The sequence below is a fragment of the Alligator mississippiensis genome, chromosome 4 (assembly GCF_030867095.1).
Source record: "Alligator mississippiensis isolate rAllMis1 chromosome 4, rAllMis1, whole genome shotgun sequence".
Classification (NCBI taxonomy): Eukaryota; Metazoa; Chordata; order Crocodylia; family Alligatoridae; genus Alligator; species Alligator mississippiensis.
In genome coordinates, this window is record NC_081827.1 from 161,789,466 (window position 1) to 161,806,339 (window position 16,874).

The 16,874-nt window shown below is 52.9% G+C and overlaps 1 protein-coding gene across 1 annotated transcript; it reads left to right on the forward strand.

The window, feature by feature from the left end:
• The first annotated feature begins 198 nt into the window (after window positions 1-198).
• GFAP (glial fibrillary acidic protein) lies at window positions 199-16,281 on the forward strand. Its single transcript, XM_006278581.3, has 9 exons — window positions 199-779; window positions 4,516-4,576; window positions 5,556-5,651; window positions 7,114-7,275; window positions 7,914-8,039; window positions 8,629-8,849; window positions 9,566-9,609; window positions 10,028-10,113; window positions 12,676-16,281. Exons 1-9 carry the CDS (start codon window positions 268-270, stop codon window positions 12,709-12,711), a joined length of 1,344 nt encoding a protein of 447 aa, XP_006278643.1. The 5' UTR covers window positions 199-267; the 3' UTR covers window positions 12,712-16,281.
• The last annotated feature ends 593 nt before the right edge of the window (window positions 16,282-16,874 follow it).

Here is a 16,874-nt window from a genome sequence, read left to right on the forward strand (position 1 = left end):
CAGCACAATGACTGAGGGTTTCTGCTTCATTTGTCGGTCTTTGTTCCTCTGCCAAGGACTGGGCAGTTGGCACGGTACATGGCAGCTTCTAGGACCAGGCACACAATACCCACCCCCTTCAGGCTCCCCCCTCCTTTAGCTTCTCTCACACACACCCTGTCTGGGGAGGGCCAGTCCTCTGCATAAAACCCATTGCAGAGCAGCCAGCGTCCTGTCGGAGCTTTGCCACTGCCCGCAGGACTAGGCCTGGCCTAAAGGAGCAGGAGCATGAGTGTGAGCATGGAGGGCCAGAGGATGTCTTCTTATGGGAGGCGATTTGGCTCCCAAGCCACCATCCACCAGTCCCTGAGGTACTCTCCTGGCCGCAGGCCACTGTCCTCCAGCCCTACCTCCCGGGTCTCCGTGACCAAAATGAAGACCTCCAGCCTGAGCTTCCACACCAGCCCCCGCTTCAGCCAGGACAAGGTGGACTTTTCCCTGGCTGACGCCCTCAATGCTGAGTTCAAGGAGACACGCACCAATGAGAAGGTGGAGATGATGGAGTTGAATGACCGCTTTGCCAGCTACATTGAGAAGGTCCGTTTCCTAGAGCAGCAGAACAAGGTCCTGGTGGTGGAACTCAACCAGATCAGAGACAAGGAGCCCACCAAGCTGGCCGACATCTACCAGGAGGAGCTACGGGAGCTGCGGCGGCAAGTGGACCAGCTGTCTAACTCCAAGGCCAGGCTGGAGATCGAGAGGGACAACCTGCTGGAGGACGTCAGCATCCTCCGGCAAAAGTAAGGCACTGTCACAGAGCAGGGGAGCAGCTGATGTCCCTAGTGTTGTCAGTGCAGTGAAACAATGGCACAGAGCTGAAGCTATGGAGTCAGACAAGTCACACCAGGAGAGAGGAAGTAGTCACTTGCCCTGGCTGAGTAGCTGGAGATTCAGTACACTTTACAAGTTTTCCTTATGCTTTAAACTGATGGGAAGTAGGGCAGTGCCCTCACCCCCCTGCTTTACCTGCGGCAGGTTAAGTTGTTCCTGGCATCCTTGGACTACATGCCTTGTAGTTATGTGGCAGGTTGTTTGTGGGGTCTTAGGAATATGTTAGACAAATACCTGGCTGCGATGGTTTGGATATAGGGATGTTCCTGCCTCAAGCAGGGGGTTGGAGTGGGTGATCTCCGGAGGTCCCTGCCAGCCTTGCTTTTCCGTGATTCTTTGATATGATTCTGTGAGGGTGGAGGGAGGGGAGGATGAAAAGATAGATGGATAGACAGTGGTAGGACCCAGGGACTCATCTGCTGGTATAGATGGCAGAACTCCTGGGTTCCCAACACTGCTGCTGGCCTGATGGGTGACCTCAGTCAGGTCGCTCTCCCCTTCTCTGCCTAATGTTCACTGCCTGTAAGGGGAGCTGGGGGAGGGAGCTGTGAGCGCAAGGGGAACCAAGTGTTATCCATGGCCAGATTTTCAGGAGACCTCACACTAGTCTCCCATATTGTACTGGGAAAAAAAGCAACTATGCAGGGAAGTGTGGGCTTGTACTCCTGCATTTTCAAACCCTGGCCTGAGAGCTGGGTACCCAGCTGCCCAGTGTACCCATGCCGACTCTTGCCTGATCCCCCAGAGCTGCTGTATGCCCTGATGGGCAGGCATGAAAGCACATGTACCCAAGTGGTTTAACCAGCACAGGGCAGCAGTAAATGCATGTAGCGGAGGGACCTGCTCTCCCTGCCTCCCTCACTGCAGCCCTCTGTGACAAACAGCATGCTGGAGCAAGGCTCAGGAGAAAAGACTTCAGTCTGTGAGCCAAATTGCTTGCACACTGCACATGTAACAAAAGCTCTGCTCTGCTGAAGCTCTGGGGGCAGGACAGGAGGAGGAGGGGGAAGGGCTGCCAGCCTCATTAGAGAAGGGCTTGTCCCTGTGCTGGCTGCGCAGTTGTGCTGGCTATACACCAGCACACTGTGGTTTTTGGAGGAAGTGTACTCTAACAGTTTGGGCAGACAGCTAGACACCCAAAGTGGCATGTCCCAGTCCAGGCTGGGAGAGGTATGCTCTAGCACCAGGTTCCCAGTCTGTCCCCTGCTTTGAGACTGGGATGCCAGATTAGCATGGGTACAAGGATTTGGGAGTCAGGACTCCTGCGTTCCACCCATTTGAGCAAGATGTTAACTCTACTGTGTCTGAGGGAGGGCTCTTTGCTCACCCACAGGCCTTGTGAAACGTAGGCCCGCGAAAGACGTGCAAGTAAAGGTGCAATGGGGTCTGATGCAGGATCCCCACAATTGTGCTTCTATGCGCATGACAGGAGGTGTGATTGTGGGATTCTGCATCAGATCCCAGAGCACCTTATTGTCAGCACAGGAATGATCCTGGGCTCCCCCTGCACTGGCAAGTAGCAAGCTCCCATGTCTGGGAGACCCCTCAATTGAAGGGACTCCCAGCCACTGGGGGACACAATGCACTCCCAGGGCTGAGAGCCGTCAGCTGATGTGGCACCCAACCACTGGGGTGCATCATGTCTAGGAGCCCAGTCAGCTGATCCAGGCTCCCAACTGCAGGGTGCATCCCCCAGCTGGGAGCCTGGATCAGCTGATAGAGCTCCCATGCTGCTGGCAGCACCATCAGCCAACAAGGCACCCAGCCAGGCTCAGCCAGGCCACACATTCAATTGATGACATGATAGGAACCAGCCACAAAGTTATTCAACATTTTTTTATAATAGTTTTGTGGCTTATTCCTTGTTTTATGACACCATTAATTGCATTAATGTGTGGCTGAGTGACAACTTAAGACATGATGAACTGGTCAACCACATCTTAAATGCAACGTATGCCAGGGGCTGTAATTAGTTCATGTTTCCATTACAGCAAGGACTCAGGATTATTGTAGTTGACTGAAGGCTGTTAGCAGCAGCTCTACCCATGTCCCAGCCAAACACAGATGCAACATGCTGCATCCTACAGTGCACGCACACAACAGACCACCCAACACACTGCACCCCACAGTGCATGTGCACACAGACACATGGACACATGCACGTATGCACAACAAACACAAGCCAATGCACTGTGCCCCACTGGGCCCACACACAATAACCACTATGCCTGATTACTCTATGCCCACACCATGCATACAACAAACACAACCCCTGTGTGCTCCACCCCACAGAACACCTCCCAAAACAGCCCACTGCACACTCCACACCCACAGCATGCACACAGCAAGCACAACCCCTGTATGCTCGGCCTCCTGACCTCCCTACCCCATGGCCTGCAAGCCGCAGCCAGCCTAGATGCCTAGGCAATCAACACAGACAAAGGTGCTTCCTGCTGGTACCCACCACAGCCTGTCAGCATGTGCAACCCAAGCCAGCCAGCTCCATGTCAGTGCAGACTTCTGCTGACATCTGCCCTCTCCCTGGGTGAGTTCTGCTGCTTCCAGCTGACCATGACACCCTCCTTGACTTCAGGAACCTTGACAGTCAGGACACACTGGGCTCTACAGCCAAACCCTTGAAGCAGATAGTCTCATGCATCCACTAGCAATCGACCTTCTCAGCACTTCGGGCTCCTGCCCCCACATGCTTCTCCCTGCCACCACCCTCTCCTTGGCTTTCCTTGTCATTACCTTCTTGGGCTCTAGCCAGCATACTCCTCTGTGCCCTCATGGCTGGCAGTCTGGAATGATGCTCTCTGCAGACCATCTTTGGCTTGTACTAGATCCTGGAGGCCAGGCAGCTGCCAGGAGAAGCAGCATGTGAGTCCCCCCATGGCCCTGCAAGAGCCTACATCTTTCAGGAAACCTGCTTTTCACTCTAGGCACACTGCAGGGATCACCCCACTGCCCTTCCCAACCCACCATGCCCTGGCACCTGATTCTGCCCCTGGGCCTGACCTGAGAGGTGCTGTGTAGCTGCTCTGTAGTGTGGGACTAGGCAGTATTGGGAATAGCTTCCATGAAACTTGGCACTTCTGGGTCCCTGGGCCAACTTTTGCCTTTCCCAGAACAATGCTAGCATGCTGTAAGGGAGATGTGCCTGCTGGTGTCTAATGCTGCACCTGGGATGGGAACAAGTGCACTGATGGAGGAGGGGGCTGGGGTGTGTATCATGAGGCTTTGTGGAGGTGGGGGACAGATAGTGTGTATATGTGGTTGAGGACAGGAAGATGCTTGGAGATTGTGCGCCTGATGGTGATTGTCTGTGGGTGTCCACGCGAAGGAAGGTGTGTATTAGGAGTCTTGGGTGAGGGCAATCGTGTCTGTGTGAGATGGAGATAAATTCTGGGTATGTGGGTGAGGAGGATGGTGCATGTGAGGGTTGGAGGATGAGGAGGATTGTGTATGCAAAGAGGTGTGTGTGTGCGCGTGCATTAATGAAAGGGAATTATATGGGGTCTGTATGCTGCGTGGTTGTTTTGACCTTGAGGGTTTGTTTGTTTGGATTTAGCTGTTTGAAAGAAACAGAAAAGCCAATAATTAGATTAAAACTGTGCCAACTTCCCTGTTTGTTTCTTGTTTAAGGTTGCAGGATGAGATTAATCTGCGGCTGGAAGCTGAAAACAATTTGTCTTCCTACAGACAGGTGAGGGGAGCATTGCCTCCTGCCAGACAGGCCCAAAACTGGGTGCTGTGGGGCCCCACACATTGCAGGATCAGACCCCCTAACCCTAGAGACCAGAGTGTCTTGGCTGGAGAAGCCTGGGCCTGGGTGGCAATCAGAGTTGGGTCAGGACTGGGACTCAACATGACAAGCAGGTTCAAGGGACAGGCAAGCCCAGCATCCAAAAGTATGACTCTACCTGCTGAGCTCCTTCCTCCCAGTAGGGCAACTAACTTGGTCTGAAATCCCCCCACCCAACATCTTTGTCCCTCAAAGGCAGTATCACACCACCTTGGAGTGAGGGGGCAGCCTCCAAAGTTGTATCCACAGCAGAAACAATGTACTTGGGCTCCTGAGCCAAGGTGCCACTTTGTCCCACTCAGTCAACAGTTCCAGCCACAGAGGGGAGGCCACGAATGTCCTCTTCATCTGACCTCTAGTGCTATGAGAATAGAGGGGAAGGCAGGAAAATTCAGGCATACAGCACAGCCAGGCTTGGCCAGCTAATGTCCTATCTGTGTCACTGGACTTAGAAGGAACAAGGTCATCTGCAGCTCCCCCCACATGCAGTCCAGCACTTCAAGGACACAGCATTTGGCCCTGCAGAAGAGCGGGAACTCTTTTGGCTGTCTCCTCATGCCCTTCCAGAGAAGGCAGCTGTACTGTGGGAGCTGGGTTCAGTAATGCCAGGCCACTGAAGCTGGGCATGCTCTGCCAGCCCACTGTTCCTCTAGGTTTCTGAAACAGGTAAGATTCAGACCAGGAGGCAAAGAGCTAACTTTTATCGGTGACTAGCTTGGTGGATCCAGACCCAAGTAAGCAGGGTAAAGACCTCTGCTGTCACATGTAACTGAACTAACGTGGCCTATATAGAAGTGCAAAAGAAAGATTGGACCTTGCTTGATGCTGATTGAACCAGGTGGTGTCTCTCCCTTCATCTCCCCTGCTTCTCCGCTGGCAGGATGTTGATGATGCTGCATTAGCTCGCTTGGACCTGGAGCGGAAAGTTGAGTCCCTGCAGGAGGAGATTAACTTCCTGAGGAAAGTCCATAATGAGGTAACATGGTAGATCTGCTTTCCCAGCCCGCACAGCTCCTGGGCATAGAGTGGGCCTACACACATCTGTCCTTGCTCACTGCAAGTGGTCTGGGGGGTGGGGAGGGGCTCTTCACTTTCCTTGTATTCTGGAAGCTTTGCCTCTCACCAGGGGCAGATCTTGGGTGGGGAGCAGTTGTGTGGTTCACTCCACCCAAACTTTAAAACCAACTGCCTGGGAATGACAGCAGCATTTCTATTCAGGCAGAGCTGAGAAAGTCATTTGACTTCATGACTCACTATCATCTCCCTGATTCCTGCTATTCTCTTTCTACTCCACAGGTGTTAATAACTCTCTCCCCTTTTTACTGATCTTGATGTTCCACTATTCAAACTTTCCTTTCTTCTGCAATTCTGCTATCTGTTAGCCATTCCTGGTAATATCTTCTTTTTCACAGCCCTGCCAACCATTTTTAGCTCAAGCTGAAAACCTAACTCAGGTGCGGTAAAATTAACTCTGGTGTAGAAATGACTGACATTGGAATACTGCAGGTGCTGTTAAGACACTCAGGAAGGCTAGATTTTGTTTTATGAATATGAATAAGAGACATACATTTAACTATAATGACTACAGGACTAATGATGCAATGTCTTTTGACTATTTTGACTATAGTTCATTGTGTTATTTAAACTTTATGTATAATCTATTACATTAGTGCACATTCCAATAGGTATATTTGTTTTTGCTTTGATCTTAAACTGAATAATATAGTGCTAGCTCCCTACCATATTAGGAAGACTTCTAGTTTCTCTTTAACTGGAGAAAAATGTATTGTGTATATGCAATGATGCACCACATCACCTGCACCCCCATTTTCAAAATCCTAGATTTGCCCATGCCTTTCACCCCCTCCCTCCCTTGGCTCCTTTTGTGCCAGCTGTGTTCCACCATGGCCTGTTTATTCTGACAGGGAGAGTAAGAAGTAGAAGAAAATCTTTGACCCAGAGGTGACATGTAAATTTTGCATTAGCAAACAGTTGTCACAGAGCCTACGTCGATATTACTTACACACCAACAGACCGCAGGGAGGAAAACGTTCATACAAGGAGACCCTATGACATATATCCCTTCCTTTTAGAATGAGCAATACCAACGCTTATCTTAAAACCAGGCACTGCTGGTTGACTTCTGTTGTCTTATACAAGCACCATAAACAGAGGGTTGAATGGATAGTCTTCTGAAGAAGCCCCAGAAACAGTGTCATGCCTTACAGTAACCAATGGAGCATGTTGCAGAAGAGCTGTGACTGGCACCCTCTTCCCTACAGGCAGCTCCTTCCACCTTGTGGCCACTAAGGCAGTAGCAATCCCCCCACCCCATGTAGGAGCATCTCAGTGCAGGTCTCTTTGCCCATCTGCCTGCCATACTAGTATGGCCAAGCCCTGTTCCTCACCTCCAACGTTCATTGCTTGTATCTTTTCAGGAGCTGCGAGAGCTCCATGAGCAGCTGGCCCAGCACCAGGTGCACATTGAGATGGACATGACAAAGCCAGACCTGACCGCTGCACTGCGGGAGATTCGCATTCAGTACGAGTCCATGGCCACCAACAACATGCACGAGACAGAGGAGTGGTACAAGTCCAAGGTAACATTGCCCAAGGTGAAGGCCATCTGATCTCAGGGGCTGCTCGGGAAGCATTGGTGAACTGTGTATGCATAGGATGCTGATGACATCTATCTGTTCCCCGTTCTGCAACCAGCCAACCACTGTCCACCTGGCAGGTGCTGCATTGCAGATGCCTCCAGGCTGGTGCCACCTTTGCCACATGCTGCCAGACAAGTCACCAGACAGGCTGGACAGGAGATGAACACTGACAGTGCTGGACAGTGTTAGCTATGCAGCAGGCCTTTCCTAGCAAGGTCTTGAAGGCCTCCACCAGCTCACAGCAGTGTTCCATGGCTGTCTCTGCCACTCCTGTCTCCAGGATTACTGTGCCCTTTTTACAGGCAGGGAAGGTAAGAAGCAGCAGTGAAGAGGCTCCCCCAGATAGGTGGAGACAGGATAGGAATAGAGCCCCAGAGTCCTGGCTCCCCATCTTGCATGTCCTTCCCAGGGCTAGGACTAGAACGCAGGGTTCCAGGCTGTCGGTGTTCAAACATTCCTCTTCCCCAGCTCCTCTCCTGCTCCTCGCTACCACAGCACCAAGCCCCTTCACATGCTCACTTCCCCAGGAGGTAGTCCTCTAGCTTTTGGTGCCATATGTGCTAACACCTCTCCCCCAGTTTGCAGACCTGACGGATGCTGCTGCTCGCAACATCGAAGCGCTGCGCCTGGCCAAGCAAGAAGCAAACGAGTACCGGCGCCAGCTCCAGGCCCTCACCTGCGACCTGGAGTCCCTGCGTGGGTCGGTAGGTGAGGGTGTTGGGGAGGGAGAGGCAGCAGTAAATAGGGCTCTGAGCCCTTGGTTGGGACTTCAGGCAGATTTACTTGTGCTGACAATGGAGATGCCTTCCATTAGCATCTCCCCATATTGAACAACAACTGTCACATAACCCAGTTCTGGGTTATGGTTATCAATTCTCTTTAGTCTCAAGTAATCCCAATCACATTAACCTTCTCTTCCTCTGTGGGCTATGATGGCTCCATCCCAGGCAGACCCAGAGGGGAGGGAGAACCCAGCAGAAGTCAAATAACATTGTGCTTCATTGTGGCCCTGTCACCTGCAGAGAGGGAGGCTGCCAAGCCAGAGGCCCAGGGCTCCACTCCAGGAGGTTTGAGGCAGGAGGGTTCCAGCATTAGTGCATGGACATAAGGTGTGAGACTGGACTAGATGGACCAGTGGCCTAAGCCAGCCTCTCAGTAACAGCACTGCAGTTTGACAATATCCCTGGGGATCCTGTAACCTTAGTGGGCTGGGTCCATGTCACCATGATTTCTAGAGAGTGAAGGGGCACCTCTCAGGGTTAGTATCTCCTTGCTTTTCCCCTCACCTCTCAGAACGAATCCCTGGAGAGGCAGCTGCGGGAGATGGAGGACCGCTATGCCATTGAGACAGCCAGTTACCAGGACACAGTCATTCGGCTGGAGGAAGACATCCAGAGCCTCAAGGAGGAGATGGCCCGGCACCTCCAGGAGTACCAGGACCTGCTCAATGTCAAGCTGGCCTTGGACATTGAGATTGCCACCTACCGCAAGCTCCTGGAGGGAGAGGAGAGCAGGTGAGCCTCCCCAGATGGATGGAAAGAGGAGCATGATGGTCTGGAAGGGCTGTGCCTCCTCATGGTGCTGATAGTCCTATTCCCAGCACCTCCCACCCCTTAGGATGCCAAAGCCTTCTCTGGGTGTCCACAGGTGCCATTTTCCCTCAGTAGAGGAGGTCTCGCCAAGGTTTCCCACATTGGCAGGGTAGGGCAGGGATATTCATTCTTTCCTTTTGGAGAAGGGGTGTTTCAAATGCTGCCCATGTTCAGCCTGTTCTTTGGATACCCAGCCAGCCTCTGCCTGCCCCACACTGTGACCAGCCCTAAAACATGTCAGTTAACAGGTGCTGCAGTTCATGGCAGCAATGAGGGCCAGGCATGGGATGCTTTGCCCCCAAAACCAGGGGCCAAATTCATGTCAGCTTTGAGGAAAGTCCACATTTGGAGCCAAACATGACACCTGGGACCCACTGAGGCCAACTGATCCATGCAATAGGCACTGAATGAGCCAAAATCTGCTCTCAGCTACACCCATGCAGTCCCACTGACTCCCACAGGGTGAGTGAGAGCAGAGGGTTAGACATGGGATCGGAGCATATCTCCAGCCACCCTGCTGTCTCAGACCTCCCTGAAGCCTTGGATTTCCATGGGGGGCACCCTGCAAGGGCTGCTGTCATGAAAACCTGTCTTGAGACCCATCTGACACCCTGTGCTCCTCCACTTTGTCTCCACAGGATCACAATCCCCGTGCAGACTTTCTCCAACCTGCAGATCCGAGGTCAGGACACTGTATGTCTCCTTTGGAGAAGGGGGTGTGTGGGCTGGTGAGATGTGGCACCTTCCCATATTGCTACGAAGTCCAGTGGCCCTGAAGCTTTATCCTAGTAGGAAGGTGCAGCACTGGCGTGAGCAGACATTAACCATCAGCCTGGAGACAGCAGACTGGGAGTGTGGGGGGAGCTGGATAACTGATGTATTACAATTAGTGGCATTTGTAGCTCTGGGCACTATGATGGAGACCATCAAGATTTCTTTGTCATCTGTCAGGGAGACAGAGGCTCTGGGGGAGCCTGGCTTTTTCCCATGTGCCAAAAGTTGGTGCTTGGGTCAGGAGTTGGCTTATGGTGGAGGTTGGGAGGGGGTGTTTGGCCTGCTCTGCATGGCAAACTATGACTAAACTCTGTACTAACCCCCAGAGACTAGCCTGGATACCAAGTCCATGTCTGAGGCTCAATTGAAGAGGAACATCATGGTCAAAACTGTGGAGACCAGAGATGGAGAGGTAAGGAGATGACTTCACCTCCCTGCCATCGTCCATCTGCTTCCCTTCCTGCTGGAGCTCCCTGATTCTGCTGCACTCCACTCCACTGCTGTTGGGACTTAGAAATGTTCACCTCTCCCAAGTAACAGGTCTGACTGAGACAGGTCCTGAGAAGGCAGCTGACTGCCACCTCTGTTGTGACATACAGCTGTGCATTCCTTGGGGTGGGGAAATTCTCCACAGAGAGGAGCAGCCACTTTTGGTTCTGCTGGTACAACTCACCACTTGCCAGCTGTGCTGGCTCTGGGACTGGCCCCTCATGTGCACTGGGAGCCCAGAAAGGCCAGTGTCCCACCGGGAAGGCACTGAGGAGGGAGAACTTTGTAGGAGAACAGTGGATGAGGAATGTTTTGGAGGGATGGGCACAGAAAATAGGCAGTTTCAATGGAACATGTCAGTGCCAGTGAAACTTCCCAGCAGGAAGAAGTAAAACTGGATAATGCCAATTCCCCATTCCATTTTGACTCTGTGTACCATGGTTAGTTCTTTAATATAATCTAAAAACTTAAACAGAATGAATCCAGACAAGAACAGTGACACAACCTGCTTCAGTGTTACCAAACCAAAATGATCCAACAGCAGTGACCTTACCCACCTTTATGGGTCTGACTCTAGATGCCTGAGAATTCCCATTTCATGGGAAATTTTGCTTTTTCTTTCAATTTGGAAATCATTTTTTATTTTTTATTTTTTTAATATCCGGTTTGCCCACTGGGCAGACATTCTGGCTCCTGGCTGGCTCTGTGTTGTGGTGATGGCCCTAGCATAGGGATCAGGGGATCTGGGTTCTGGGATAGTCGGTGAACTTGTTTGTGCCTGTCTTTGGCCTCGAGTTTTCCATCTGTAAACCAGAGTGAAAGTCTCCCCGCTCCATGTAACTTGTCTGTCCAGACCATGTCTATAGTGGCAGTCCTTTACTGGGACAGAAATACTGGGGCACTGCAGCAGCAAAGCACTCTTAGTGAGGATGCAGCCATACTGACAAAGCACCTGCCCACCAGGAAAAAGACAAGCCATCCCCATGACAGTGTAATGCTGAGTGTATAACTGCACCTGCCCCAAGGGCCTTTGGTGGCACCGCCTTGTCAGTAGATGAACCTGCCTTATCCCAGCCCTGACCATCAAGTGGTACCTGCAGGTGGCAGCTGGGTAGGGCTGGGATTGTGAGCCCAACAAGACAGGTCTCTAACTATATGCTCATGTACCAGCCTGGGAACACAGGAAGAGGTGATTATGGTATTGAATCTGGAAAGACAGACAGAGTTGGGAGGTTCAGGGAAAAGTCCCACAGAGATTTTAGTTCCCACGTGCTGATCAAGGCAATAAACCATCTTCTTCCCAGCGCTGCATCTTGGAAGAGTAAAGAGTTCCCTCTTTTGGGTCCCACTTTGAGGCGGCCTCTGGAGATGGGCAATGCCCAGCGGGTGCATGGGCAGAGTTGGGGGGATGGAGAGCCAGGGCTGGAAGGGCAGGACAAGACCAAAGTGTTTTGTGGCCCAAACTGGCAAGTCAGCGGGAGGTGTTTTGGCAGAGCAGCATGGGATATGCTTGCACAGCACCTGTGAGCTCTATTCCTGGCTATTGGCCCCTCACTCTCACTTGCACACTGGGGGAGGGAGATTCACAGCATCCCGCTGAAAGCAGGCACCTGTCAGGAGGTTTTGTTAATTATGCATACACAAAGGATCCCAGTGGGAGCTCCGCTGAGTGACTACACAGTGCCCTCTGCCGCTCTGAGCACAACACACCGTGCTGCCCTATTCTTTCCCCATGCTCATGACTACTGCTGACAGCCTGATCGCTGGTCCCTGCATATGACAGGGACTTTCAAAGTGGGGCTGATGACTCTGCAGGACTCTCTCGTGACACCTTTCTAAAGCCTGCATCAGGGAAATGAAGTAAAGCAGCTGTTTGCCAACACTGGTCCAGCTCTGGGGACATGAGCTGTCCAGATCCTCCCAGCTTCTTCCAGGAGGAGTGTCTTGGATCTGGAAGATTCCTGTCCTGCAGACTGGGACTGCACTTCGTGTCACAGACACCCTGTGCTGCAGGGCAGATAGGCTCCCACCCTGAGCTCACCAGTGGCCTGTGGGGACTGTGGGGCTGGGGTGAGGACCCTGGCACTGAATTTTTCAAGCTCAGGGGCTATTTCAGGCCAGGCTAGAACACAGTGAGCATGTAAAGAGGCATGGATGGGCAGCACTGTAGCCAAATAACTTTTGCTTGCTCCTAGCTTCATAGGGCAGTCATGGGCACAAATTAAGGCTGCTAGAGCTTGGGAGTTGCCAGACAGAGGAAGCCTGAGCTCCTCCAGCCTGTCTGGGTACCAGTCTTCACCCCACATGAGCTAACCCCCATCCCCCATCCCTGGCAGCAGTGTGCTTATGGTAAGGACCTGTCCCTCCCAGGGGAGCATGGGTATCCTCAGCTAGCTCTGACCCCCAAGAGAGCCTTATCCCCCTGAGGACAGCAGTGGGACTGACATAAGAGGTAACTGTCCTTCTCTTCTCTGTCTGCCTCCAGGTGATCAAGGAGTCCACCCAGGAGCACAAGGAGTGAGACAGGCGGTGCTGGAGGGTGACACTAACAGCAGAAGCTTGTAGCTGTAGATCCTAGCAGCAGTAGACCCTAGCTGGCACTCCATCCCTCCAGTGTGGCAATGTAAGGGCATGGCTGCTCCAGCCGCCCCTGAAGCCCACAGCTGGCTCAGCCACCACATGGAGGAGCAGGTGTCACCAACTGGCAGAGCTACAGCAACCAATTCCCACCCCTCCAATTAGACCTGCTGCTGACGGTCACTGTGCAAGCAGGCTAGTGCTTCAGACTGTGTGGGAACAAGTGATGTCCATCATCCCCTTCCCTCCCAGTTCTCACCCTCAGCTTCATTCTATTATCCTGCCCCATCGGAGTTAGCTGCCCACAAGATGCTGTGTCCCCCCCAGGTAGGGTAGGTCCGGCCGGCACTCTCCTAGCCATAGGGCTATGCTATGTTCCCTTGCCCTAAATCCACTAATACGATAGTTCTCTTATTGCAGTAGCTTTGCAGGAGGCTGCTGGGGAGGGGAGAGGAGGGGAGAACAGGGGGAGGCAGAGCAACCAAACACCCCAATCCTGCCCAGAGGGGAAGGCCAAAATCTGTGGCCTGGTGACTGCAGAATCCGCCCCTGGGGTTGAAAGGGCGGATAGTTTGGCTATATATGCCCTGTGCAGGAGAGGATAACCCAGTATCTGGCCCTCCTGATTGTCTGGGAGACTCCCAGAGGTCTAGAAGCAGGGTCGTGCTGGGGAGAGCAGCTCTCTTGTAGCTCAGTCTGCAACCCTTGCACACACCCCCAGCCATCCCTACTCCACTGCTGTCTGGCCTTCTGGAGGTCAGACAGAAAGGCTTCACTGGAGGGGGATGCTGCTGCCCTTCCTGCAGTGCCCCATGGCCCAAAGGTGTAGGGCTTCTGTTCCTGGCACCTTGGAGTAGGGTCAGTTTTGCCCTGTGAAGCAGGCTCTGTCCCCTTCTTTCCCCTCTAGTGCACAAGAGGCAGGATAGGAATAGCCCATCAAGTTACACCCCCCTTTGCAAAGGCAGCAGTACTGTACTCAGTGCTCTGGTCCACCCAGGAGCCTTGGCTATGCTCTTGTCCAGTAGAATGGAACTGGTGAGTCTGGAAACAGGAGAGCAGGGGCCCTGGAGCCTTAGTGAGGTTCATCTGTGTGCCCGTGTCCATCTTGTTGGTCTGCCAGACATACGTGCCTTGGAGATCCAATTTACCCTCGGGGAGAGAGGAGAACAGAGTCTCACAGGCACCTTTCTGCTGCTGTCAAGATATCATGAGGCCCCAGCAAGGATATCAGGGTAATGCACTGGGGGTTTGCCAGAGGAGGATGTGAGCATGAGTGTGAGCCGCAAGGCCCCACAGAGAGGGGTTGTGCATAGTATCTCCTCTGTCTCATGGTCAGGGCTCCCAGTACCCCTCACCGAAGTAGCACTGAGTAGCGCCTGTTGTCAGGGCCCTCAAAGTAGCACAGCTCAGTGCCCAGGCTGCAAGTTGGGTGATCTGTATTCTGCCCCCTGCTGTGCTGCAAGCCATGGGCCACATCTGGGTCCTGCTCTTGCTGGAGTCAGTGGGAATCTCCCTATGAGAGTGGGTCCTTAATTCTCTGTGCCTCAGTTTCTTCCTTGCATTGCAGTGACATTTCCCTCCTGTGCAAGTGTGCTGGGTGGCTGAGCTCATTCATATTGAGGGTGGGGTGGGGAGCCTCTGGGCACCTTGGAGGGACAGCTTTAGCTGATTCTCTGTGGGAGGGAAAACTCTGGGTTCTGCACTGAACCCGACTGCAGATCCAAGGAGCACCTGAGATCCTGGAACCCAGAGGGTCCCATCGCCATCAAAGGTGCTGCAAAATAGGCCTATCCTAGAGGAGTACGGGAAGCAGAATCCAGTCTTGCACCAAGCAGCCCCCTCTGGGGTTTGCACTGGAGCAAAGCTGCTTGTGTCTGCTTGCCCTGAAGTTCAGGGCAGTAGTGTGTGCTGCTACACAGGCTGCTGCATTCTGCCCAGGAGGTGGCTGGATGGCAGCGCTGGGTGGACAGAGTGTAGTAATGCTAGGCATGTGCTGTGGTTCTTAGGGTTGTAGAGCCAAGTAGTCAGCTGATCAGGAACCAGTGCTTTTTCCCTCAGCTGAATGGTGTCTAACGCAAGTGAAAACGAAGAAGGTGGAGAGAAAGGGAATGAAGGGCCAAGAGTGGAGGAGGATGGGGCTGGCCCCATCTGGGAACCTGATCATGTAGTCAGGTGCACAAGAGGCCTCCTTGAGACCAAGCTATGCTTGGGAAGAAAGAGACCTCCATTATCAGAACAGGAGCCATGAGGATGGTTCCCTGGCTTGGTGTCCTGGCACACAGGTGTTACCGTCCCAGCTGGGGAGCCATGTCCCTTGGAACCTACCCTAGGCCCGTCATCTAGGTGCAGATATTGTGCCCATCTCCATGCTGTCCCACAGTCTCAGGTAGGGATGAGCAGGGGGAGAGGGCAACCTGATCCTGGGCAGTATGGAGCTGCCTGTGTTCCCAGTGACTTCAGTGCACTTGGCAGCTTGGCAGAAGCAAGCTCAGTGCAAGCTCATGGTCTATGTTGAATTATGCAAGGGAGATTTGGCCTGAGCCCATTGCTACTGGGCCTCTGCAGCACATGCTAGAGCATGCAGGCTTAGACCAGAGCCTCGGCTAGGGTGGCCAGCCTTGCTCCACAAGTGTGCTGGGTACTTCGGAGTCGGACTTGGCTGTAACTTATCAAATCGGCACGGGGCACTCTTTGCTCCATCTGTTGGAGTGTGTCTGCCCGCTCATGGCCCTGGGTTTTTCTGTCTGCCAAGCTGCTGGGGATCCCAGCCCTGCCCCTGCCCTGAGCACTGTTTTCTTTAGGAGCCAGAAGCCAGTGACTGCTTGTCTCAAGGTTTTCTTTGAGCAGTCAGTAACAAGGTAGCGTGACGCCCATGCACACTGCACCTGTAGCTCACTCATCCTGGAGCCTGCATGTGTTTTATGGTCTTGCAGCCTCCTTGGCAGGCAGGTGAGTGTTTTTATCCCCTCCTTATCATGGGGGAAACTGAGGCACAGAATTGCCCAACAGCACTCAGCAAGATGTCAGCAGGTGGTAACAGAATCTAGCTCTCCTGGATCCCAGGCCCGTGCTTTGAATCCCAAGCAATTTGTCCCTTTGGAGTTCACCAAAAGGGAAATCCAAGGGGTGCTCCTTGTGTGCCTAGATGAGACATCCTGGTCTGGAGCCCTTGCCATCAGGATGGTACATTTAAATCATGACTCATCCTATTGTTGGAAGATGAGGGAGAGGCCAGACGCAATGAGCTACAGAGCTTGGCAGCCCTGTCTGTTTCCCTGATGCCTGGGGTCTGCTTAGGGCCCAGGTTAAGGGACGGCATTGGTAGGAGAGGGCTTCCTGGTGGCCATCTGTGGTGCACCTTGTTTGCACAAAGCTCTCCCTAGTCTCCGGGAAGATGCAGATTTGCTACTGAGCAGTCTCCTGCTGGAGTGTTTGCAGCACATGTCACTCCTGAATTAATACATTAATGTCAGCAGCCAAAGCGTGAGAAAAGAAATAAAGCTAAAGCAAACGCCCTGGTCTCACTGGTCATATGACTGCAACCTGCACCTCACTTGGGTTCTGGGGGAGAGCCCTTGTCAGGGATCACAAAAAACAAGGGGTAGTTGGCCTACAAGGCCCTTGCATGGGCAACCCTTGGACAGGTTCCACCTGCCAGTGCCCCTCAGCCCCATTTGACATCCCCCAGCTGTTCCAGGCTGGCCCCTGAGCTAGGCAAATGCCTTTGATTTCCACCCCAGAATCACACTATTACTTCAGTTCTAGGAGCCCACACAGGGCTAGTGTCAGTATTGGGATTCGTAGAGCTCCTACCACTAGTTCTGGGACTAGTGGGGCTCTCCAGGTTATGGTTAAGATTCAGGCTGATGAGTCTTTTGGCAATAGGGTATAGGCAGAGGCTGGTAGGGCTAGGGTTGGGCTGGTCAGTCTCCCTAGGTGGTGGGGATCCTCTCTTGCAAATCCAGCAGCTGGTGAAGAACCAGGGATGGCAAAGGGCTCTTGCATCACCCAGTGGAAGGCCCCTGCACCATGTTGCTGTGATCCTCTCTAGGCAGTGCTCCCATCCCAACCAACAAGCACTGCTGTGTTACTAAAAGGTAGTTGTAC